General features: G+C 39.1%; 2 protein-coding genes across 3 annotated transcripts in view; one reads left to right on the top strand and one right to left on the bottom strand.

Moving 5' to 3' along the window:
• The window catches only part of rgs20 (regulator of G protein signaling 20), a 20,808-nt gene extending 17,870 nt beyond the window's left edge, over positions 1-2,938 (bottom strand). The window contains exon 1 of the mRNA XM_027290042.1: positions 2,827-2,938. The gene's annotated coding sequence lies outside the window, so the exon portion shown is untranslated. The remainder of the gene's footprint in view (positions 1-2,826) is intronic.
• On the top strand, positions 2,097-25,739 carry atp6v1h (ATPase H+ transporting V1 subunit H). 2 transcript variants are annotated; one of them, XM_010729266.3, is made up of 14 exons: positions 2,097-2,226; positions 2,854-3,008; positions 4,363-4,462; positions 5,032-5,121; positions 5,680-5,793; positions 7,125-7,229; positions 8,079-8,138; positions 9,120-9,217; positions 11,387-11,579; positions 14,256-14,434; positions 14,806-14,931; positions 16,387-16,488; positions 18,968-19,081; positions 25,328-25,739. In XM_010729266.3, exons 2-14 carry the CDS (start codon positions 2,902-2,904, stop codon positions 25,395-25,397), a joined length of 1,458 nt encoding a protein of 485 aa, XP_010727568.1. In that variant the 5' UTR covers positions 2,097-2,226; positions 2,854-2,901; the 3' UTR covers positions 25,398-25,739. The 2 variants fall into 2 exon arrangements, with proteins under 2 accessions (XP_010727568.1, XP_010727569.1); XM_010729267.3 differs by lacking the exon at positions 8,079-8,138.
• The last annotated feature ends 831 nt before the right edge of the window (positions 25,740-26,570 follow it).

The following is a 26,570-nucleotide window of genomic DNA, read 5'->3' as shown; positions in this document are numbered from 1 at the left end:
TTAGTTTCAAAGCCAGAGTCCAGACTGAAAAGACCCAGTCACCAATTCACACTACTATTGTCTGTGTCTGTAGTTAATGTCCATCTAGAGACTGATCATTTGTAGTTATATCAATATACACTTTGAATTTCTATAACCACAAGTCAGTGTATCAGGTTTTAAATTACCAGGTGGAAGTTCTAAAGCTGTCAGTGTGAATGATTCAGAAACTCTACTCCCTTGTTGTCTTTTTAATAATTTACCAGCCTTGCCCAAAAAAGCCAAAAATTGAAGGCCCTGCAGTGAACCGATACAACCAAAGGGACTGTCTGTGCCTGCTGCCAAGCACGACAAGACTACAATAATACCTAGAAGCAAAACAATCCTTGACAGGAGGGCAGGCAAAGTATTATTACTGTGAATATCTTCAACTTCCCTGATGAGCTACAGCCAATCAGTTCATCATCATGCTTTATCAGCTAACGTTGTACTTTAACTCTGTGGCTTTGTGAGCTGAAGTTAGATGATGCTCACACTGAGAGCTTTGATCATTTTTATCCTTGTGAGTCTGTAATGAGCGCCCCGACCACGTGCAACGCGTCAAAAGCTTGTTGGTAACCCGGACTGGCATGTACATATATTGTGGCCTATGTTTTGCTGTACAAAGTCCATTTACCAATGTGTTTAATCCATTGTATTGCATGGGAATTCATCAAGGAGCATATACAATCACAAATGAATCCACGTCTGTCACTAGTCTTCCTCTCTGTCCATCTCACTCAGACACTAAGACCTCTGGCTTAATCTGGCCTAAGCTGGTGAGACGCAGTAAAGCACAGGGATCAGGATTGCATCCAGTGAGAACATTGTCCTAATCCCCTTCTGCCCTCTCCCTTGTAAACACTCTTCTCTTCGTCAGGGTCCTCATATTCATAACTATGTTTTGATTTGTGTATAATCGCCTTTAAAATATCATTGTTTGTGTTAGAATGAGTGTTTATTATCTACAGAGACTGCTGAGACAAACTAAAAACTGGCTCTATATGGGGGTTTCGCAGGGATCTTCAGACTCAGTGCTCGATACCATTTAATTCTACACACTGGACCTTTAAATCGTACCTGGATACTAATTAAGGACCCGTTCCATTCAGGTCTAACAGAGTCAGGGTGCTGCTGTGGTCCATGTTGGCTCACTGGAAAGTCTCTGCTGCACTAATATGGGACAGGACCTTAATTAGTACCAGTGAAAAACCCTACTATGTCATGTCAAAATGGCTGCTGTGGAAAAAGGTCTATCGCTGCTTATAACGATGCACATTGCAGCACTGTTGCAGAGAAACAGAAACTGACCATATTTCTAAAAATCTGACTGCACCTCTGTAGACATTTTTAAAAAACAAATTAAAACATACCTCTTTAGCCAGGCTTTGACCTAAGGTGCCTGACCATTCACTGCTGAGTTTTTAGGTCCTGATCACTCCCTGTTACTTTTATCTCTGGTGCTTATTTACTGTACAACTCTTATCTACTTTTACTGCAACTGTTCTTAAATTATGTTTTTTATCATATAGGTCTTAATTTGACTTCTTATTAGTTTTGTTGTTGTAGTTTTATGCGTTTTTACTTTTCTTCTAATCTCTAGTTTTTCATGCAACTGCTCTGTTGCCTTAAGAACTAGTTAGTTGTTGTCTATTTCTGTTTTCACTCTGCTCTGTGAAGCACTTTGGGCTACAATTCTGTATGAAAGGTGCCATAAAAATAAATACAATGCAAGTCTTCACTTTAAACCCACCTGTTTAAAATAGCCTTTTCCATCTGATTTAATTGCATTGTCCTATTTTAACCTGTTTTTAATGTTGCATTCTTGTAATTTGATATACTTTTATGGTTTTTGTTTGTTTCTGTTATTTGCTGTCTACTCTCATTTATTGTTAGGTGTCCTTTGGTGACAGAAAGGCGCCTATGAAATAAAATGTATTATTATTATTATAAAGTATAAAGTTTTCATAGACATTTAAAGCAATTTCCAGGTTAGTTTGGTATATTTTTTAGACCTATAATTATACCTGCATGTGCACACTGCCTGGATGTTCCTGCTTGCAGACTTGCAGCTTGTGATATCTCTGAACACTCAGCTTGTCTGTGACTTGTTTAACTTCTGCTGGGCTCATGTGACTGACTGTCACATGATAGAGCGTGACGCCGTGTTGTAGTCGGTCAGCTGTTCGCTCAGGACAGTAGCTTGGGGTGAGTGATTCAACGCTGTTTTACTCCCGGTATTTCATTCATTAGAAAGACAAAATAACGTGCATGATTTGTCTTAATCTGTCTTCATCACCTGTGTGTTCTTGTTGTCGTGTTGTCGCGACAGACAGAGCGGACTCGAAGCTATGTTAGCGCGGCTAGCTTACGTTAGCATCCTCGGCTTATATTGCCAGTTGCTACCCGTGTTAACATAATTTCACACGTTTGGTGTGTGTTTACATTTAGCTACATTCCTAAAATACAGCTTAATATCACAGGTTGTGTATCGCGTTGTTTCGTCGTAGAAAGACCCATCGTGACATGTCGTGACATTGCGACTAAAGCTAGTTATCGAAGCTAGCGTGACCTGCTACCAACGGTTACAGAATCACGACCGTTAGTCAGCTCGCGAACTAACGTCTGAATTAAACGGTTAAAATTTAAAATATTAGTTTGATATTTCAGCCTCGTGTCGAAGTATTAATTGTAAATTATTTGTAGGTCAAAAGTTCATATATATAGCTATTCGCTTTCCTCTTGGTGACAGCTGTGTAACTGTTTGTTTAACTTTTGTTTCAGCTTGTGTCTCTGACGTTGACTCACTTGTTGTGCTCATGTCTTCCCATCCAGGTTGCAGTTTCTGTCTTTGACATTAGACTGTAGGTGATTTATAAGTTCATGATGGATATCCGCGGGGCTGTGGATGCTGCAGTCCCCACCAACATCATCGCTGCAAAGGCAGCTGAGGTGCGGGCCAATCTGGTGAACTGGCAGTCCTACCTGCAGTAAGTATTCACATTTACAACAGCCACATCATGTTTATATACTGCTCATTAGACACCTGATTAGGTGCAATCTAAACACACACACATTCATACACTGAGTGGCTGCCATGCAAGCACATTTATATATATCATAAATATATCATAGATATATATATATATGTATATGTATAGGGGGGTGGGACAAGGGAAAAATGGCATTTTAAGGGGTACTCCAGACTTATTTGGTATTGTTAAAACTCCTTTCAAGCATTGTTTTCTCTCAGTTTTTAAGATTTGGTCTCAGGACAAGTAAATTTACTCAGAAACTACATGTTTTAGTATTTTGTGTGTGCATTATTCAAAATTTGATGGGTGGGACGTAAAATGTCCTCCAATTCTGGAATGACGTATGATGTGTGTGTGTGTGTGTGTGTGTATATATACACACACATTCATACACCAATCACATTCGGCGTCTTGCTCAAGGACACCTCGACACGCGGACCGGAGGAGCCAGGGATCGAACCGTCGATCATCTGATAATACAACAGAATTGCCATTGCATTTATGAAGCTTATAAGTGTTTGTTTGTCCACACCATTTACATTCTGCTTCACAAAGTCTACTTTCAGGTTTCTATTTGACATAAGTTAGAACAAAATGCACATATAAGATGCATATATTTTGTTGTGATATTGTATTAAAGTCAGCATCAAATCAAATTTTATTTGTGTAGCCCAAAGTCACAAAGTACATTTGCCTCGGAGGGTTTTACAATCTGTGCAGGGAGTGACACCTTCTGTCCTTAGACCCTCGGTTCGAGTGAGGGAAAAACTTGCCCACAAAAAACCCTGTCAAGCAGTTAATCCGTCAGCACGTCAAACCTTCTGAATATATCAGTGTAGAGTGCCAGTGTAAAAACAGCTCTGCTCTAGTTCCTGTGTTGTGATTCACTGTCTTGAGTGATAACTTCCTCTTTGAGCCACATTATCATCTCTTAAAAAAATCATCTGCTGACTTGATTCCTTGTTTCAGTTAGTATGGACATACTATGAGCATGTTCTTACTTTAGCTGTCCACCTTTGTGGATCGTACGGTGCGTTTTAACTCGAGCGTGTGGTATTTCCACGTTAATTTCCATTATTGTGCGAGCTGGCTTTGCAGTTTAAAGTAGCGTGCTCGTGACAAAGTCAAGCCTTCAGTGAGAGGGACAGCAGCTTTGTGTGTGCTGCATGTCTTGGTCAAATGGCAAAGAAAGTGTTTTGAATGCCTCATGAATAATCAATAGAAAGATCACTCTTTATTAGCCAACTCACTGTTGGCCAAAGTGGTGAATGCTTCTAACATGGCAATGTCCTGATGAATTCTCTTCCAGGAGTCAGATGATTTCATCGGAGGACTGTGAATTCATCAAGAAATTTGAAGTGGCCAACTCTGAGGAGAAACAGGTCATTCTGACTAATGAAGGACATCAGGTATCTTTTTATATTTGATATTTATATCTGTGCATTTTCCTCAAGCAGTTCTCCTTTTAGATTTACTTACAGATTTAAACTTGATGTTTAGTTCACAACCTTTCAAACTATGCGGACAGAGAGCTAATTACATTAAGAAGTATATTATCTATACTATGTTTTTTTGGATTGTGCCTATGTGTACATACTAATTCGGATACCTGGAGCCTGTACTTTGGGAAATTGTGCTTACGTATGTGTGTTGTGCAGTTCCACTTCAGAAGGCTTTAAACCACCTACAGTTTCCACCTCTCCACCTGCATATACACTATTTATTTTTTTACCCTTTAAACCTGTCACCTCGGTTCATATTAAATTTCCTAACTGCACCCAGTGCTGTGAAATTCCTGTAAGCTGACTTCACAGACACTGTCTTGCATTTTGCTGACGTGAGGGAGTTTATGGACTGTTTTTAGAGGCACCAGGCAGAATAAAAGCCAAGGCAATTTGTTCAATTTATCAATTGGTACATGGATGGTGTGTCTTTGTCCTGTGTCTCTGAGATTGTATTTATTTTGTTTTTTGCTCAGTGTGCGAAGACTTTTCTGAACCTGATGGCCCACATCTCCAAGGAGCAGACAGTCCAGTACATCCTGACCCTGATTGATGACACTCTGCAGGTACACGCTCACACAGACTCTGGACAAATAGGCATGTACGGTTAAAAAAAAAAAGCACAGCAGGACCTTGGTCAGAAAACCTGTTAGAATCACAACGTTTAACCTTCACCAGGGAAGAGTTTTGATTTAGGTTTCTGTCAGGGCGATGTCATGATTTTTTTAAAAGGACACACGAGGAAATAGGACATAATTGTCAATTGAACATTGAAGTTCTCCCTTTTCCTTAGATCTTAGAAATAACTGAGGGTGTGTTTATTAATTATTGTTATTAAAAACAGAAGATTACATCTTCCAGATTTGGAAAAGGTGTTGATTTCTCCACCTAAATTATTAAGCCTTGATTCATTTCTAAGTTCGTTTTTGTGTCCTACAAAATAAATTAGTAGATAAAAATATGCACTTGTGCAAACCTGAGTAATTATGCAGAGTTGGACTTCTCTTCTTCTAAAACAACATGTATCAGCATGTTTCTTTAGTAAGAAGTTTGTAAAGATCAGTCAGTTTCTCTAGCTGTGCAGAAAATTGGAATCTTAAGATTTTAAATCAATCGTGTTTCAGGAGAACCATCAGCGCGTGAACATCTTCTTTGATTACGCTAAAAAGACGAAGAACACCGCCTGGTCCTATTTTCTTCCAATGCTGAATCGTCAGGACCTTTTCACCGTCCACATGGTGAGTTAAGAGATAGTAAGCATTTTTCAGAGTATGTTAAATGCAAATATATGAGTCACATAACAACCCAAGCTGTCCCTAAAACATTAGACTTGTTAGTTGTTGCATATAAAATCCAGATTCAGGCAGTATTTTACTATTGATAAATATTAATCACTATCATGAGGAACATTGTCAGTGTGTAGACTAAACAAGGTCAGCATACAGTATATTCACACAGGGCTGTGAACTAGGTGGTAAAACATCTAGTCTGTGCTTCAAACTTAATCATAGTGTGATATTTTTAGTAGCTGAAATGATCCAATTAAGAACAGAGATTGTGTTTTCACAGATAAGATGCTCTGTTCCATTACGTTCTTCACAGCCATGAATTTTTCACAGATGTGACTCTGCTTTTAATCATAGGAAGACATCAATAATTCCTCACGTAGCAACCTTCTCTTTTCCACAAGCAATTAATGTAATGATTTCTCCCTGCCACCCTTTTTCAAATAAATAAAGGCTGACCACCCATCTACGAACTGAGTACTATGATATGGCACCTACAAAAACACAAGCCAGATGGCATCCCGCAGGTGGCCATAATGTTACCCCGAGTCTGTGACACAGCACTTTTAACTCAATCCAACTGTCATGGAGATCCTTGCTTTTTGAATTAGAGCCCCGATATTTCTTCACATCTTCTCCTGGCAAGGAGGAAATTGGAGAACGCAATTTGTTTGTCTGTCTCATCACAGGACTCACAGGAGGCAAATTGCAAGCCAAAATTGTTTATGAGATAGTTGATTTGGCCTCAGTTATTTCTGCACTTAGATGGGCTTGTAGACAGTGTTATCTCCATGTGCCCAGCATCTATCTATCTATCTATCTATCTATCTATCTATCTATCTATCTATCTATCTATCTATCTATCTATCTATCTCTCTCTCTCTCTCTCTCTCTCTCTCTCTCTCTCTCTCTCTCTAGGTTGAACTAAAGTTGCTGTAATTCTTAACAGAAGCTGTTCATAGATCATTTAGACAGGGCAACAATTACATAGAAGCTGTTCATAGATCATTTAGACAGGGCAACAATTACATATATTTTTAGCTCCTCCCTACCTTAAAACAAAGCAGCAGAATGAATACATTTCATTCACTGCATGCATATTTATATATTTTACACCTTTCACATTGAAAAGGGAGACTTCCATGATGGCCATTGCTGCTGCACTGTAGTAATAAGTAACACTATACCTTCATTTTTTAGTACAATTTATCATGGCCTTATTGTAAATTTCTACCATTCATGCATAACATTAAGAATCTGAAATCTCTTCCATCCTTTTTCAGGCGGCGAGGATCATCGCTAAGCTGGCTGCCTGGGGCCGTGATCTGATGGAGGGAAGCGATCTGAACTACTACTTCAACTGGATCAAAAGCCAACTCAGTTCACAGGTATGTCAGTCAAAAATGACTTGTGATATTTAAAAGTCTATTTGTTTATTTATATATCTCGGTGGTTTCAGGGACTTCTGTCATTGCTTTTGAGCCTACAAAAAGGATCTGCACATGAAACAGAGACATCAGTTTACAGTTCCTTTAGTTTGTATGTTCATGTGAAAAGCTGTCTGTGTATAACTGATGTGTGATATAATTTACTTCTTTGTGTCTTCTATTAAATTTGTTCTATCATGGATTATTTAATTTCTAGAGCATTTGGCTTCCTCTTTCTCATCTATTAATTTATTCTTTTTAAAAAAAGGATCTAATCATATTAAATGGCAAAGTGTTTATTTTCCACCTCTATTCATTTCCCCTTTAATTAAATTCTATTGTTTGGGCTCACAGTGAAAACTTTGTGCTTAATGAAATGTAATGTATTTATTCATATAGAGTTTTAGCAGCCAGGCTTGTCAGGTCTTGAAATGGTCTGATGAAAGCTGCCCTGTAGGTGCTGGCTTTGCCTTGGCAGATGTACGCACTAAAGAGTGGGATGATAAAACAGATCAATATTGATTTCTAGTTTCTTTTGTGCTTCTGCGTTTGCACACCAGTATTTCTAAAATATCCAGAGGCGTAGGTAAAGCTAGCTTTCTCCAAAAGCACGGTTTCATCATTCAACGTTCTGTGTCTTTACAAAATATGTTTTTTAACTATAACTTAATTCCTCTCCTCAGCAGCCAATCAACGAATCAATGAGCATCCACTGTCACTGACTGTGTAGTCCAGTGCCACTTAAACTTAGCTTGACGCGATGGATTGTGAACAATTGTGCACCTGTTTCTTTTGTTTATCTCTCATTAGAACCTTCATGGTACAGGTCCAGAATCAGGCACAGGAGCAGGAACTATTTCCCCCAGTGAAGTGAGTATTAGTGAAGTGTGTCTTCGGTCACCATGGCACTTCAAAAAAAAAAAAACCCCTGCAGGGTTTGTGCAAGCTGGCGTCTGTCAGATGTCAGTTGACTTTCACATCTTTTCTTTCCCCTCTTTATCTCTCCCATCCTGTTCTTGCACTCCCAATATTTTTTTATTAATAATTGCAGATTGTTGGAGACCTGAGTCTGTTAGAGTAGGTTTAGAGCAGATATTCATTTAGACAGCATGGTGTTTGCTGCCACTGGTTGGTTTTTAACTGTATTGTGGAAATTGCATGCGGTAAGCCACTTCTCCTTAATGCTAAAAGCGCATGACAAACACAGCTTTTCCTCTACATTAGCATAACAAGGGAACATTGGAATAGTATTTGCCCAGCAGCAGCATTCACCCATTTTAAATAGCATAGCGTGATTATTCTGAGATGTGTACTCAGAATTATATTGACAGAAGCGCTATCTAATGACTGAACATCATCTTTCCCTCTGCATTTTCAACCAGGTAACCTTCACTCCTCCACTCTTCTGTCGTCACTGCTGCCTGTTCTTTTTCGCTGAACTTCTTTGCTTTTCTTCAACTCTTTTCTAATTAACAGATTAATGTGATCTATTTTCTCCTCTCAGCTTCTTCCACTGTCTAATGTCAAATTTACATTATTCTGCTCAGGTGTGATGGGACTCTTTTCCCTGCTGTTGCTCTGTATTGTACTATTGGGTCTGTGATCTAGCATGTGTTGATGTATAATACAATAGCCTGCATGTGCGATGCCTCAGGTTTGATCGGTGACAGTAATGCAAGTTTTTTTTTTTGGACTGGCCTTCTTCCACGTGCTGTATCTGCTTGTCAATGACTCCATGTTTCAGAACCGCACTAATTGTACTTGACCCTCTAACATTTTGTTTGTTTTCCTGATTGCACAGCCAAGGCTCACGCTTCTGTTTGAGTAAATGTTTGCCTCTGTCCTTTGCAGAGCTCTCAGTACGTTCAGTGCGTGGCTGGATGCCTTCAGCTGATGCTGAGGGTCAATGAATATAGGTTTGCCTGGGTGGAGGCTGATGGAGTCAACTGGTGAGTAATGACTCTTTTAAACAGGGTTCCTGCAGTTTTATGTATTTATTTATGTTTTATTTACTGTGTATTTAACAAAGAAAAGGTCCCATTGAGATGAAAAATCTCCTTTTCGATGGAGTCCTGGCAAAGACAGGCAGCAGCACACACTAGGAAGAAATATATTACAGATACAAAACAAAACAGACAGTATTATAATTCATAGTAATCTAAAAATAATAAAAAATGCAATACAAGCCATGAGCCATGAAAATCAGTTTAAGCAATCTTTCAATTTGCTTTCAAAGAGATCCGATCTTAAAGTTTTATAACAATCTGTCAAACAGCCTGAGGGTGCAGAGGATCCAAACGCGCTCTGCCCAATTTCTCCACGAACATTTGCTGCAGACAACGTGTAAAGGTCTTTTGATCGCAGTACTAAGAAATACAGTACAAGTACCCAAAAGTCTTTTCTAGTGTTTCACAGTCTAGAAAATAGACCCAATATTCTTTATACATACATGTACAGTATGTAAATAAACACACTTATGTTGCAGTGATCCTCAAATGTGGTCTGACACTGATGGCTGATAACACGGTGACAAAGTTATGTAATGGAGGCAGGATATTTTAGAGTTAGCAAACTGTTTTTGTCCAAAATGAAATCAGTGCAGCGAAACCGTAAACTTGACTGTGAATTTTGTAATTACTAATAATCATACATTTAACTTTACATACACAACACATCGATTTGAATACCCCGAGCATCTTTTTCTGCATTGTGTCTTCTAGCACATATCGGGCAAATACAAATAGTGTGATCTGTGAAAACCGGCCAATATATATTGGTCGGCTTTAGAAAAAAAACATTTAATTTAGTCTGGTCTTGAAAAATTCTATAACTGGTCAATGAAATGTTTAAACAGTTGGAACAAATAAAGTAGAATACAGTACACAGTAGTACTATAATGAGGAAAAACTCGGGTTGAAGCCAATATCACTTTTTTCATCATCATTTGTCACCAAAACCATCCAAAGAGAGAAGCAAGAAGATACCAGAAACTAGCGGAGCAGCCTGTCAGATCCATAGCTAGTAACCAGACAAATTCCATTTTCTTTAAAAAGCCAATTACTGATAAAAGACCTCTTGTACCTGTTAGTGCCATCTCTAGAGAGGTGAAATCTCCGTCCTGATGGAAGCAAATTACTCTCACTTTGTAAAGGCTGCTGGGAGTGCAGTGAGATGACCCGAGTTCTCCTCTGTGGCTCTGACGTGACACGTATTGACCCTTTTTAGTTTACTGCTTTAAACCTTTCAAACTTTATTAAATGTTCAGAGGCTGCAATTTCAGGGACATTTTTATTTTCTCTCTGTGTATTCTTGATGAAATTTGCCTTCCTGAGAACACCCCATGTGGATGTGTGGAAGTACATTTACATATTTTGCATTTTAACATGCATTCTTTGCAATTCAAATAACCAAAAGAAAATCTTAAATGTTAATTAACACCTCTATTCTTACTCAGTGACGTGGATGCATTATATTCTGCAGCCACATTGCTAAAGGGAGTGGGTAGTTGAACGAAAAAGAACGCTGCAAAAAAAAAAATAGAATCAGTTCCCGCTATCCTTTACTTGGTTCCCGACTTTTTTTATTTAATGCTGAAGTCAAAACGAGACTTCCGGCTCAATTTAGATTAAGTCAACTTTATTGTCAGTGCTGCTATATGTGCAGGACATACTCAGAACTGAAATAGTTTCCCCCATATCCCTTGTGCAAACAGCAATAAACATGAAATGTAAAATGTAAAATATAAAAATATATAAGATCAGAAAATGATTGCACATGTATGAGCTCCACATCTCTGCACTTACCATTTATCTCTGCAAATGTATGACATGCTGTCTGTCTAGCTGTTGTCATTAGTACTCTGTATTTTGAGCAATTCTTCCATTATCTAAAGAATAAAAGACTAAAAACATTTCAGTCTTCACCATCATCGGAGATAATGGACAAACAACATGCAGGCACACAGCTGTGAAAGCTCCTCTATTAGTAAACTGATGGTAGATATAGATGTGTTTTTTTTCCCCAGCACTTTGCCTGTTTTGTTATTTTTCCCCCTTTTTTTTAAAAAAAAAAAAAAAGAAAAAAAGTTTTATTTATTTAGATTATTTCTTTCATTAAAGCATCACGGCAGTGCTGAGCAACAAGTGTGGCTTCCAGCTCCAGTACCAGATGATCTTCTGTGTTTGGCTCCTGGCCTTCAGTCCTCAACTCTGTGAGAATCTGAGACGCTACAACGTAGTGCCGGCACTGTCTGACATCCTCCAGGAGTCTGTCAAGGAGAAGGTCACTCGAATCATTCTGGCTGCCTTCAGGGTATGTGGAGATTTTCTTGCTCGTTTTGTGCGTCTCTAAAATGCCACTTTTCACAGAAAATGTTTTTACCACACGGGCTGAACTGCTGTCCCCTTCCTGCTTCAGAGACTGGCCCAGGGTGCCTGCTAGATTGATTGATTTATTTTTTTCTGTACATTTGTAGTAACATTTTACCACATAGAAAACTAGGTCAACATTTACATTTACTACATTTATATTGTATTTCAAATGGAAGAAATAAGCAATAAACGGCATTGAAATCACCATATCAACCCTAAGATGATACACAAGGTGCCCGAAAGAGCAACTGATGAAAAGACATGTACATGAGCACATGAAGGTGTGTATTTACTCTGAAGGGTTGCCATGGTTTGGTAAAATGTGGAAACTGCTGGTCTAAAACTCCTTTTGTTTATTGTCAAATGTTTTTATGCTTGCAAAAGTTTGCAGAACAGAATTTGACACCAGCACTTTTATGCTGATATACGACAAGCTAGTGTATTTTTCTGCAACATTTACATCTAATTAGGATGTGTAATTCATCACGACAAGAACAAACTGAAATGACAACTCTTAAACAACAGACGAGGCAGCTTATAAAACAACCGAGCCCATTAAAAAATACATAAATATACTTTATGATTAAGGTGCTCTTTCAGCTTCCTGCTGTGATTGCTCAAATAATCTCCTGCATATTTAATGCAGTCCTGAGAGCTGCGTTCGGGACTTGCTCTGTTGTTTTGTGTTTCCACCAAGTAATGAATTCCCAATACTATACCCTGGCAAAATGAAATTAATGGCACAGACGCAGGTCTGGAACATCCAGGAAATACACTGAAAATCAATTTGATAATTTGACAGGTCCTCAGAGGGCTGAGAAAGAGTGTGGAAATTATAGTTAACATAAAGTACACTGATATTTTAGGTGTCATAATCTATTGCTATAACACAGTGCATTTGTCTAGTTCACAGCTTGTGGTACCTGGCCGCCTTCAACACGCACATCATATTGAATACCAAACAAAATATTCACGTCCACTCATTGAATTATGGCCTTGAGGAAATATGGATTTTTGAATAAAAAGCTTCAGTGATATTCAGTCGTTGTCCACCCCGGCAACACCAGAAAGCCAAACGACCTTGCTCAGAGCACAATGGTGTTGTAAATGGCATTGATTACATGACTGAATCATGAGCTCATGCACCAGTGGAGGAAAAGTTAGCTGATTTTCAAACCCAACTTAAAGGAAGGTATTTAAGGTTTCTTGTGCTTCTCCGTCAGCCAGTTTCAATCAGTGTTTCGCTGCAAAATAGGCATCTGTGTTCCTAAAGGACTACCCTTTCTCCCTCGTCTTTTGTTCACTGAAATTAGTTAGAAACCATGTTTTACATTGTGCTCTGTTATGTTTCCCTCTGTGGACTTCACGTGTTCCTGCTTTGAATTTCCTTCAGAGCTCATTCATCACAGCTCTCTCATGCCAGCAGAGCTGTCACATAAAGTGTTTGTGCATATACCCATAGAAGAAAGAGACTTCTTAATTGGTCAGAGAAGTTTGTAGTTGTAGCTATATCACAGCTAATTAAAGGCAGTGGTGGGCAGTGAAGGGAGACCCTGAAACGTCTTGAAATGTTGAGTGGGTTCTCCCCAGAGGTCTTCGACTTGTACAGTGGGTGTGTTGTAACATGGAATACGGAAAGCTACAAAAACATTGTTCCACGCCAACAAATATAGAACTGTTTTGTTGAGATCATGCAGATTTCAATAAAGTTGAGATCACATGTAATTCTCGTTTTACAAAACTGCATGTTATTTCCCAAATGATCTAATTATGCAAATGATTCTGCTCACCATGTGGGAATTGTAATACGACTTAAATTATCCAGACCATCTGGAAGTCCTTGAACACATCATCCCAGGCAGCGCTACTGTGTTTGTGGTGTTCTATTCCTAACCTGTCTCTGGTACTAAAAGGTTTTTTTGTTTTTAACATTTATTTATGAAAACATGACATTACTTTTAGACATAGACCTTCAAAGGCAAGCAAGCTATTAACATTTGCTGTGACTCGGGCAATTTGCTGCATTTGATATTGAGCTCACATCACAAGTTTCTTCCAGGAAAACATTTTCAGATATTTGTAGATATGTCTTTGATGGTTGAGACTCAGTCAAAGTATAGAATGGACTTCCTCCATCTCAGTCTCTGAAGCCCCTTTCTGCCGTGTCACTCCAAAATGTCAGGTTTTTTTTTACTTTGTGAGGATATTTTACTTGAATGAATAATGTTATTTGATAGTAGGGGTAGGAGGATTTGTAAGGCTGGGATGATTGAATACAATCATGATATTTGCACTTTTTCTTTTTCTTCTTTTTCTTTGCTTGTCATTGGTCCAAAACCTATGAAGATGTTTAATTTCCAATATAAAAGAGACACTAAAACAGCAGACTTGGACTAGCTGGAGCTCTTTTTTGCCATTAAAGTCATCAATGGTCACTGTTGATGTCAACTTTCTGTCAATCAACTAGTAGAGTAATCCAGTGGTTATTTCTGCAAGTTACTAATTTATTCATTGTTTGATTTAATGAATAGGCATGCTCTTCCTCATATAATTTGCTCACTTATGAGTGGAGTAATTTATCTAATTTATCTACCATCTGTTTCTCGCACTGTGACAGAATCTCCTGGAGAAATCAGCAGAGAGGGAGACTCGACAGGAATACGCTTTGGCCATGATTCAGTGCAAGGTGCTGAAACAACTTGAAAACCTCGAGCAGCAGAAGTACGATGATGAGGACATCACAGAGGACATTAAGTTCCTGCTGGAGAGGCTTGGAGAGAGCGTGCAGGATCTCAGGTACTCGGTGGATTTGATTCCATGAATAGCGCACACTTACAGTTAGTAGATTGTGAAAAAGTGATGAGAATATTCTGTAAAAATCACTTGGAACAAGTATTTCAAAGAATTCAGGATTTCGTGCTGCACATAAAGTCTAGTCTACTGTCTAGAAGACATATTTCATTTCATGTTGAATGCTGCATTGATTACATGCGTGGGTGACCATATTCTTAACTATATGCTGCGCCTCTCAAATCACTACTCTGCATAACAGATGGGATGAAAGAAAGCAGCTCTGGGGACAGAGGGGAACCTTGAACTGTTGTTTTTACTTATTTAAATAAGTACAAAATAAAATGTTCTATGTATTTATTTATTTTTATCATCAGTTCATTTGATGAGTACAGCTCCGAACTCAAATCCGGCCGCCTGGAATGGAGTCCTGTGCACAAGTCTGAGAAGTTCTGGCGTGAAAACGCCGTCCGCCTGAATGAGAAGAACTACGAGCTCCTCAAGTAAGATGAAGCATGTGCTGTAGCAAGAATATTTTCTCCATTTCCTTTTTTTTTTTTTTCTTACATTGACATTTTGTAAAGACCAATGCTGCAGAAAGCTTTGTGCAGGTACGCAAAGGCACAAAATATGTTTTATGATAGACGTAGATATTATGAATTCAGTGCATTTTAAATGACAGAGACGTGACTTGACTCAGAAATGAGTCCGCTGCTCTTAACTGCATGTGAAAATAACACATCCAGAACAAATTATAACAAGAATTGCTGCTCTGCTCTGAATTAATTCAAATGAAATGAGTTGACAAACGTTGACAGAATTTCAGAGTAATGACGTACAAACAATCAGGTTGCTCGGAAGTCCACTGATCCTCTCCTCCACTGACTCCCCCAGAAAAATGTCAATTTGTCCAGTACTGTTTTTTGATCAAATACGTGCAAAACTGAGCTGCCTGGAAGCTCACCTGATAAAGCATGCCACCCACGTACAAAGGCTCAGTCTTTGCCCCGGTGGCTCAGGGTTTGATTCCAACTTGTGGCTATTTGCTGCACGTCATCTCCCCTCCCTCTCTCCTGAATTTCCTGTCTCTATCAAAGGTAACAGAGGTTCAAAAGCTCAGAGAACAATCTTTAAAAATACCTGCAAAACGAATAACATTCCCATCAGCAAATGCATATAAATGCGCACGGTAACTCTTACATCTTGTTTCTGTGAGTTTATTTTAAAATGAGGCTTTGAAAGATCTAATACGGTTTTCCAATGTGGTTAATGTTAGGGGAAAAAAATGAATTACAAAGTGAGAAATACAAATTTGTTCTCAAATCAGCATTGAATGTCACAGGTCACATTTATACAAAGCACAAAACGAAGGCAGGCACTCACCAGCATCGTGTTTGATGATTGCACAGCCTCTTAACATTGTTTCTCATCCTTGTTGTGTGTATGTGGCCAATCTAAGGACTCAGAACAGAGATAAAATATCAATTTGTGTCCGTGTTCTTTGTTATTCCAGTCACACGCTCTGTTGGGCCTATTGACATTCAGTAAAAAATCCTGATCTACACATCTCATTGTCTCATCACTGTCCCTGTCTCTGTAATCAGCTCAGGCATCATCTCAGCTTAAATTACCCTCCATTTTTATTAGTCTCTTTTCCAGACTCGTATCACTTTGAACCCAGAGGTGTCACTTTTTCAGAGGATGCCTCATGTCCTTGGATTTAGATTTTAGAGTTGAGGTTTTACCTCAGTTTGAAGTAACATTAACATTTGTACATCCAACATTTATATTAGCTGACAAAATAATCTTAGTTAAACTATTCATTTAATGAAGCTTTCTCTGTAAAGTCTCCTGCCTATAAGCATCTGAAAAATGTGATTTCAGAGTGAATAAGGTGTGATGGAAGCTGCCTTTTGATGTGACAGACCTCCCTTCTTTTGTCTGCTTTTCTTCAATAGGATCTTGACAAGGCTGTTGGAGGTGTCTGATGATCCCCAAGTCATAGCGGTGGCAGCTCACGACATTGGAGAGTACGTGCGACATTACCCACGTGGCAAACGGTAAGACGTGTCTCTGTGAAAACACAATTTGAATCAAAGCTTAAAGCCACTATGTGCAGACTTTAGCAACCCATTCACTACTATTAAAAGACATTAGGAGATTGTTTTCACCTATATAATGAACCCATATCAAAAGCGAGTGCATAAGAAGCGTGTAGTGTATCCTATCCACTCCAACTCTATCAACGTGCTTAAAGCATCTGTCTTACTAACCCCTGAATTACAACGACACAGCTCTGTGATGCGACAGCTGTTTCGCTGCTGCCACACAGCTTTTTTAAAACCCTGCCAGACTTTAATTTGCTCAGATTTGGTCATTTGAAAATTGACCAGATCCTTGATATGCTTCTGGTGGGCTTCATATGCTCTGTGCTGCTTGCTGTGGCTGTCCGTGGCATTCATTTAAAAACAGAACAGTCGTGTATTCTCCACAGAGCAGAGAGCTGCTTTGGAAATATGCTGCAGAGCTACTGGTGGAATCATAAAAAATTGTCTAGAACAGGCAGAGTCAGCTCCGTCAGCCACGATGCAGCCGGAAGGCATCTCAGCCATGCTGGGGGATTCAGCTGTAGTAGACAAAAATAGTTTTCATGTACACCGGGGGTATACAGGAGTATTCGTTTAGGATTTGTTTTTTAAACCTCCACTGTAGCAGGAAATATAATACTAAAACTGATTTAGTCATAGAAATAGTCAGTGGCCTTTTTAATAAGTTCCAACTGTTGTCAGTACAAATATCTAATCGGGCGGCAATTCGATTCATCAAAGGCACGCAGACATTGTGAAGAGGTTCAGCTGTTCAGACATCAGGTTGGGGGAGACTTTGATCATAGAATGGTTGTTGGCAACAGACAAGCAGCTTTGTTAATGAGAGAGGTCCGAGGAAGCTGACAGGAAGGCCACAGTAACTTGAAGTGGGTGGTAGGTTACACTAGACAGTGTATCAGTGGACAGTGGTTCATTAAAACTGGACAACAGAAGAGACATGCATGTCATAGGATAAAGAATTTGGCATGAATCAACATCAACATGAACCCATCATTGTGTCAATGGTTCAGGCTCCTGGTGGGGATTATACTCTTGTCACAAATTTGGCTCCTTAATACCACTTCAGCACGGTTTAAATGCAACAGCCTACTTGAGTAGTGTTACTGACCGTGTCCTCCCTTTATGACAGCAGTCTTCTCGTCTTCTAATGACTACCGCTGACCATATAACAAGTCATGTCACAGAGCGCACGTCCTCTCCAGCTGGTTGACAATGAGCATAGTGTCCTCCGGTGACCTCCTCAGATCACCTTAGCGTGGAATCTCTAAGGAAGCACCTTGTTATAACGTATCTCAGATGTGGATTGGTGGCTTCGATAAAAATGGAAGTGTATTTCTCCTGTGACACGGGTGAGTGAAGGAGGTCAAAAACATTTGTTTTCTGGTGACGTGCGGTTTGCCCTTTTAGATAAATGGGCTGGAAGAAACACAGCCTCCACCACATTTCATCAGGATTAGCTAATTCTTCTAAAAGCTAGTTGTCCAATCATAAAAAAAATAAACACATAGTGACTGTTTCTACTCTACGCTTGCTGCACTCCATATCTCAGTTGTGGACCTACTTAAAATAAATTCATGTTTGCAGTTTTATAAGTACTGAAAGAGTGGGCAACACCTTTTTACATATGCTTCAGTTGGTCTAGAGTTCAGCGTTGGTGTGTGGCAGGCTTGATTTTTCTGTTTTCCCACTTTGCCCGTGTCTAATCAGCAACTTTTCTCTTATATGTTTTATAACAGAGACATAAACAAATGAGCTAACTCAGACTAAATCTGAACCTGATTTATTCTCAAAAGGAATAACTGGCTCATGTCTCCTCTAGACGGCTGTTCACATTTAAAGTGTAAAATACTTCAACCTCAAAGAAGCCAGTGCCCCCAATGTATGTGCTGTTGGCCACGTTTGTTTATATCTGAACACACTTTGCTCAGGAAATAAGAGAGATTGTAGTCCGTCTCTGTCAGATAGTGCTGAAGTTCAGAGTCTGTCCATCTTCTTAAATCTTCTGTTATCCTAAAGACATTGTGTGATTGACAGATCCGTAATGTTTTTTTCTTGTCTCCTGGATCGTTTTATTACCCTGTAGTCAGGTCTCAGGATTGAAATGCCCCATTTATGGCCTTACGTTGGTAATGAGATGCCACTGGGGTCAGTTTACTCACCAGAGTTCCTGTATTTAGGTCTACTTTTCGTTTCTCTGGTCACCACCATTTTGCTGTGTTATCACTTGCATTATGCAGGCGTGTTTTCCTTTTTCAAGCATGCAATCCTTTTACACGGTCAGTGACCCTTTATAGGATACGAAGAACATTTCAGTCAGACCGGATTCGATTACCTGGTGCTGGATCACTGACCTAAAACATGAAAATAGCACCTGTTTTCTGTGTGGATAAAGGCTTCCTCCCATTATTCCTTCTCATTCCTCCCATTTCAGAGTGATTGAGCAGCTCGGGGGAAAACAGCTGGTGATGAATCATATGCACCACGAGGACCAGCTCGTCCGGTACAACGCCCTGTTGGCTGTGCAGAAGCTGATGGTCCACAACTGGTATGAACACTTTTGTATCTCCATTGATTGTTAACGTGTCCTATCACCCAGATCTTCTTGACATTAAATAACAACCCTCTAAATTTACATATAACTGATTAAAGACTCTCCACACCCTCTTGGGTCTTTTGATTTACTTCTTCTGATTAGACGTCGGCTTAGGTTAAAGTTGAGTGGGGACATGATGTGATATCAATGGACTGTGTAGTGATAAGAAGTATAATTTGCTTCAATAGGTGCAGCAAAGGCAACAGATTCATAGAGGTGTCACTGTCAAGGTCTAATAAGCAGGATAAGTAAGTGTGGGTGGACCATGGCGAAGCCGTGATATTTAAATAAACATTGACTACGTTGGTATTCAGATGTTAGTCTTTGTATTCTTTCATAATGACGTCCAACAGGTCACAACTCACTGATATTTGTTTTTATCGCGGAGAACCAAAAGAGAAAAATATAGAAGGTTCCTGAGGATTCTGTCTTGACTGAGTTTTTGTTCTATGAGGATTTTTTCCCTAATGTTTTTCACACAGTAAATCACAGGAGTGAGTCAGTTTGGATTTGAGGCTGCTAATCAGCTGCTTGCAGGTTCGGTGGTTATTCAATGTGTGGGGAGCAGTTTAAATATTGCCTCTGTGTGTGTGACAGTTGGTTAACGAGGCTAATGCTTAGTAAGAGCTGTTTGTCTTCAGAAGTTTGACTTTTTGGGACACAATCGCTGTCTTGCAGAGAGTTAGAGGAGAAGATCGATAACGCAAGCGTTGTATAGATATTCTCATCTAACTCTTGGCAAGACAGCAATGAAATGTTTTTCCCAAGATGCTGAACTGTTTGTGTACTGTTACACTGCACTGACTTTTGTGCGTATGTGGCCACATCACCTGAGAAGAGGTCTAAATAGTTGGATTGACTGAAAATGCTTGATAGGGTTTACCATGGTTGTGCTTCAAGTTACATTTAGGTTCAAGTACATTTAGGTCAAAATCTGGACAATTTAGGATCAACCACAACAAGGAGAGAAAATAAACATCTGCATGGTTCATTTCATGAATTTATTAGACATCTATGGTTAATTCTTTATTGGCAACATTTCAAACTCAGAAAATGTAACTGGCAAAAAGCCCAAATTGCTTTTAGATTTAGATTATTGGCATCAACTTGCATGGTTATGGCATGTGGCCCTAATCTTTATTTTACTGAAGCCCCGATCAGCACCGCTGCTTTAATGTTGAGAAACCACTCCTCTGATCCAAACACTCAGCTTTCCCATCGTCCTTGTCTGTTTTTTTTGTTTGTTTTTTTTTCCTGTCCACTAGATTGCTTGGAAACAAAAAAAAGAAAAAATCTGTGAAATGTGTTTGTATTTCTGCCGCTATCTAAAACACACTCTGCTCCCCCGAGCAACTGTGGAAGGAGGTATTGTGTTTAATATCATAGTGTAGTGCTGTTTTCCCTTCTAAGTGACCGTAATGTTCTGTGTAAACTGTATGTTCGCTGAAGTGTGGGCAGATGTTTATTTGTTCACCGCAACACAAAAGGCTTTCAGTCTTGTTTCAGTAACTGAGAAGAAAGAGAGGCAGATTCTCATTGTGAGAACTACAATAGGAAGAAAGATGCATTTTCCACACCTCGACTCGAATACTATAACTTCCAGTGTAAGATAGAAAGTCTGTATTATCTATAATAACATCTTACAGGCTGAAAAATCAGATAACTGTTGGAGAAAGAAGAGAGGTAAGATGCAGGATTAATTCCATGATTTGGAAGCTTTAAGACATTTGCCTAAAGCCCAGAGATATCTTTATACCTGTGTTAGAAAATACAATGACCGAATCCAAATAAATTAGATCTCATGTTGTTTTCTTTAGTCCGGATGTGATTAATGGAAATAAGAAGCAAATGAGAAGGAAATAAGTGGAACAAAGAAAATTAAATATGCAGGTAAGATAAGAGAGAGCAGAGTGCTGCTACTAAAAAGCAATGTAACTAATTAAAGATGCGTACGAGTTGTAGTCCGAGCTGAAAGCTGATGCAAAATTCAGCACACACCTTTTTTAAAACTGAAAACAAAGTTGATTTGATTTTATATAGAAATGGATATCTCCTCACTCACCGCTTGTTTGGAAGATATGTGAAAGCCGCAGTGTCTCTTTTTAAAAGCGTGGCACACAAATCTAAGACGTTTTTCTCCGTAGTTTCTCTAACACCCACTCCTTATAAGTCTTAATTCACCCACCACCTTCCGCTCCGTCGAACGTAGCATATCATTACGTCTGCTGGTGTAGCAGCACAATCGATTTGATTTGTTTTCGGTGATGAAAAACGCACCAGCACTGTTGCTTTTGTGGCGGTTTTCTCGTGGTTATGTGCCCGCTGATTGTCTCAAGGTCGTTTCATCACATTGAATCATGTGTGCTGCCTTCATGAGGACAGATATGTGCGAATGGTGCCGCACTGAAAAGGTGACGTCTCATTCAGCCACAAATTGAAAGATATTTTCAAAGCAGCTCACCACACCCACTGTCACCGTGCAGCTGTTTCCACGAGATGATCTTCTACTTACTGAAGGACCCCCGCTGTCATGACAACAGCTCGGATAAATGTGTGAATTGAGAAACTGCTTTTATTTATCCTTGAGGCCTTTAGTCTCTTTTGAAAAGTCATTTTCTTTAACATGTTTCGAGAACCTCAATAAATCGTGATATTTTTTGTGTGTGTGTGGTTTAAGCCCATCAGCTATCGACAGTCACTTTGTCCTTGTTCTGTCCTGGCCTCAGTGTCTAGATTGAAGCACAGCCTCTTTCCACAGAAGTTGACATTTCATGATGTATTATTAGATTGCATTTCATGCACTAGCCCGGCCATTAGGCCCACCAAATTTCTGTTCAAGATCACAGTGTGCTCCTTTTTTCATAAAGCCAGAGGGAGGAAGCGGGAAATTAAACAAAAATCTTTTACTGAAATTGTCACTGAATAGAAAGTATGGCATATATAGTTTGGCCTTTTATGCCTTTAATGATAGGACAGCTGAAGATAGACAGGAAGCAGAGAGAGGGAGTGACACGCAGTAAATTAGCCGTCCGATGTGGGATTCTGTTTATTTTCCATGTAAGTTTGTTTTCATTTTTATTTGTGCATTATAGTTGTTAGGCAAAACATGTTCTACTTGTTGGAAAGAATTCAACTGCAGTGTTTTTTAAGGCAATAATATTCAGATACATCCTTGGTTAGTCTTTCTTTTATTTAATATATCACGTCACGGATAAACAGCATGAAGATGCGAAACATCTGCTGGTGACATTGTCAAATCTTGTGGCTAAATTCCACCGGGCACCGATGCATTGTGTTGTCTGTGCAAAACAGCCCCCAGAGCTGAAACGGCAGCAGAAGTGCTGCAACATGTTTCAGAAGAATCCCAGAAGCTCTTCAATCTGCACAGACAAACAACATAGAGTCCATCCAGTCAATTGTCAAACAATTTGACTACTACATACTTACTCTTGATTCAAAGCACATAAACCAGGAAAAATAACCAAGTTAACAAAGTCTCCCGCTGGGGTTTAAAGACGTGAGACACCCAAACGGTGTCGTAGCCACGATGTGACACAGACGTGCCCAGTGGTATCCAGGCTTTAGCTTTATCTTTTGTACACCTGGTAGACAGGTGCAGAGGAAAATGAAATCGCATAAAAAGAAAAGGTGGAAGGTTCGTATGAAAATCTATGTGCACAAATTTAATTGGAGAGAAACAATTTTGGTTATAGACTTTCATCAGGCATCAAATTTACATGCTTATTTTATTAAAGCCAGCACGATAACAACCAATAAATGTTTCTGTTAACTACCTGCAGTGGCAGGCTGTAGGTTATATGCACAGCTGTTCACCTTTGTGGGGGGGGGTGTAAGCATTTCTTTTTAAGAACTCTCATTTTACTGCTAACTGGGTTTAAAGTGCCAGTATCGAAGGGCAGGCTTAGTGGTCTCGATCAAAGCTCTCCAGCTGCTGCCAGACATAAACAACAAGGTGATTCACCGTTGTTGTTACTTTGTCATGTAGCAGCAGCAGCAGCGGCAGCAACAATGTGCTCTTGTTCCTTGTTGTCTGAACGCACTTCTTTGAATACTTATTTTCTGCCAAATGAAGGCAATATAATTTAATGTTCTCCCAGGCGAAGACACAAGAAGACTGACCTTAAATGTTGCACTTCAGCACCCCTGAAATTGCACCTTTATTATATACAGTCGTATATATTTTTTTTCTTTTTAGTAACGCGCAAATGAGTCGGCAGGACAAATCACTGTTCTGCAGAGACGAGGCCAGATATTGTGATGCGTTGTATGATACCATGTGCTTTTATTGATCATGCATTTATCTTATGATGCACTCTCACCGCTGGGTGCCATTTTCACAAACAATAGAGCCTGATCACTGCCTCTCCCACTCACTTTGTACAACCTGTGATTTAAGTAGAGCTAGTATCTTGCTGCGTTTAACCTCGATGACTCAATTATCCACGGGTAGATAATAATTCATGCAGCGGCAGCATTCTGACATGTCATTCCAATTATTGCCATCTGCCTTTGTTAAGTGCCACGAAATACTTTAAATCAACATATAGCTGCTAATTGCAGACCTGCTGAAGGTAATGGCTTCAGAGAAGTGTGGAGATTTAAGTTGGATGAAGTTGAAATTCTCCATGACACTGTGAGTAAGTTAATGTTGGATAGCGGTCTAAAGATTAGAGGCTTAAAACTCGCGTTCGATGGATTTGGGTTCACGTGGTGCAGGTGTCCTCGGAGACTGAATCAGACACGATTTCTCTGCCTTTAATTAGCTGCATTCTGATCAGAGGAATCCCCAGAGATACAGACTTCACGCCCTCAAAACACTGAGTGCACCTCCTTGATTTGTTAGGAAGATACTTTGCTGTTCATCAAGTTGGGGTCAGTCATCATCATTGAGATCAAACATTAAAGGGCAGACATGTAGGCTCTGCCGGAGATGAGCGATGTTTGATATTTTATGAGATGTGAGATGAAACTAGAAAGATGCAGGAAAATACTTCCATGATTCATATGGTTATTTTGCTGCTTTGTCTGACGCCTGCATATTGTCCTGTATGAACTCACTGCTGTGATTCATACTTTAATTACTACAAGGAAGTAATTTCGAACAACTGGGTGGAAACATTGAGACCAAATAACGCTGGTCTGAGTTTCAGCTCATAATGTGTAACAATTTCCGCCGTCAGCCTTTTCCAGTTTTAGTTTTGTGAGAGGCATTTGATATTTCTGGTAGCAGTAAGGTGAGTGTCCTGATATCACATCTGAAAATGTTACTGCCAGCCCCAACCGACACTCATGTCGACACTGTGAGGTGTCAGAAAATGACTGCTCAGACATGAAATAGTCAGACACAGAGCTTAGTTAAGTAATCTGTAATTATTTTGATTTTAAATAAAGTGCAAATGATCTCTCGTACCAGCTTCTCAAATGAGAGAATTTGCTGAAGACAACAGAGTAGAAGCAATGCAGGGTTTTAATGGTGACCATATACAGAATCTGCAATTTTACAGAAATATGTATTTAAAATAACTTTGAAATTGATCAATTAATCACCAAATATTTTAATAAACAATTACTGTTTTTTTATTAAAATAACATCTGGAATTTGCTCCATTTCACTTTAACCTGAATATCTTCAGGTTTTGGGGTCTTGGTCAGACAAAACAAGCTGTTTGAAGATCTCGAGCTAATAATCTTAAAATAAATCAATGATGAAAATAAATCTTTAGTTTCAGTCCTAGACTGATACAGACCCTCAAGAAAAAGCATGACTTGATGTTTGTTTGTACGACATAAAACAACAAGATATATATTAAACAGTGAACTTTAATGAGGGGCAGGTAGGTGGCAGATTGTGTTACCTATAACACATCAGGCTCGGGGGAAGTTGTGACATTTTATAGACTTAAATCTTGAAAATAACCTTAAAATAAATGAATGAATATTAAAACAATTCTTAGTTGCAATCTTAAATTGATGCAAATAAATTAAAATTACAACTCGATGGTTTCTAAGTTTTTGTTTGATTTAAACGAGTTATAACATGGTAAATAGTGAACTTTAGAGGTTCTCATAGGGGGTGGAAGTCTTAAAAAAGTCTTATTAAAGACCATCAGGTGGATAGGATAAAAGTTTAGAAACATGAAGTGTTGAGGTTTAATCTGTTGTGCTTTTCTTCCTTAGGGAGTACCTGGGAAGACAACTGCAATCCACCGATCAGCAGCAAGCTCCGGCCGTGGCAGCTCGAAGCTGAACTGTCCCTGTGCACGTGTGTTTGTGTATTACTGTGTGGATGAGTGTGTACTGGATGTCCACTGGTCTTTATCATTTTAATGACCAGCTGTTCATTTTGTGTAATAACTTGAAAATCAAACGGTGTGGGTTTTACTCCCTCCACCTGCGATCCCAAATGATCCTCGATGTTTACTTGATTTAACTGTTCTGTTGTGCTCCGTGTCGTGCCCTCTCAGATCTGTGATGTGCGGTGATTGAAGTCGCACTTTATGTCCGTGATAATGTATAAAACAGCAAGTTATTTAAGTCTTACCTGTAAAACATTGTACGTATACCAATAAAGATGCTTATCTATGCTCTATCTGTGTTGCGTCTGCGTTTCCTGTACAGGTTCATGGATTTACCGCTGCTGAAATTAAGTTGATAAGATTATTTGAGTTCTTATCAGACCAGGTTTTGATTGGCTCACAAGTAATGAGGTTTTGCTTGTTTCGTGTTTTCTCTCATCTGCCTTCAGGCTGGAGTTCGGTGTAACCTTCACTTTAAAAAATAATGAAATGTGCAGTAAGGTGTCAAGTAGTTTATGAAGTCATAATTAGAATATTGTAATTTTAGCGCTTTGTTGTGAGATGAAAAGTGGCAGCAATGCAACTATAATTTCCTTTTTTTTTTTTAATGACTTGAAAGTTTCATTTTGAAATATCACAGTTCTGTAAATTAGGGAGGGGTAAAAACACAACAGCTTATTTCCCCATGTTCCCACTGGATGTACAAACACTTAACTCAGATATGGAAATAAATCACTTTAAGAGTTTGAAAAAGAAAGATACCCGCTAATGAAGATCAAGACAACTGCTCTGCCTTAACTCCGCTCACAGAGTAAAGATGTTTTGCGGTATTAAAAAGTGTAAATCCAATTCTTTGTTTATTATGAAAGTCATAGTTAAAGCTGTCGGTTATACTGACAAGTGCTTTTAATTATTTGTCCTTCCTTTTTACATTGAGGGTGACAGAATAATAAAAACGCCCCTAGATATAATCTGAGTACAACTGTGACCTTAATGCTAAAACCTATGAATGAACACTGAAGAGTGAAAATGAAATTACAATAGACCTTTTTCACAGCAGCCCTTCTGACATTAATTATAGGGTCAGCTTAGGTTATTCGAATTATAGTAATTAAGGTGCTGTT

The sequence above is a fragment of the Larimichthys crocea genome, chromosome II (genome assembly GCF_000972845.2).
Source record: "Larimichthys crocea isolate SSNF chromosome II, L_crocea_2.0, whole genome shotgun sequence".
Classification (NCBI taxonomy): Eukaryota; Metazoa; Chordata; class Actinopteri; family Sciaenidae; genus Larimichthys; species Larimichthys crocea.
Note: the sequence above shows the minus strand (reverse complement) of the source record. Positions and strands in the feature narration are given on the sequence as shown.

Excerpts from the sequence above, each read along its gene's own strand:
- atp6v1h (XM_010729266.3), top strand. The coding sequence starts at position 2,902 with ATGATGGATATCCGCGGGGCTGTGGATGCTGCAGTCCCCACCAACATC. Across the intron at positions 11,580-14,255 it reads TCATTCTGGCTGCCTTCAGG|AATCTCCTGGAGAAATCAGC; the intron begins GTATGTGGAGAT and ends GCACTGTGACAG. Across the intron at positions 14,435-14,805 it reads GAGAGCGTGCAGGATCTCAG|TTCATTTGATGAGTACAGCT; the intron begins GTACTCGGTGGA and ends TTTTATCATCAG.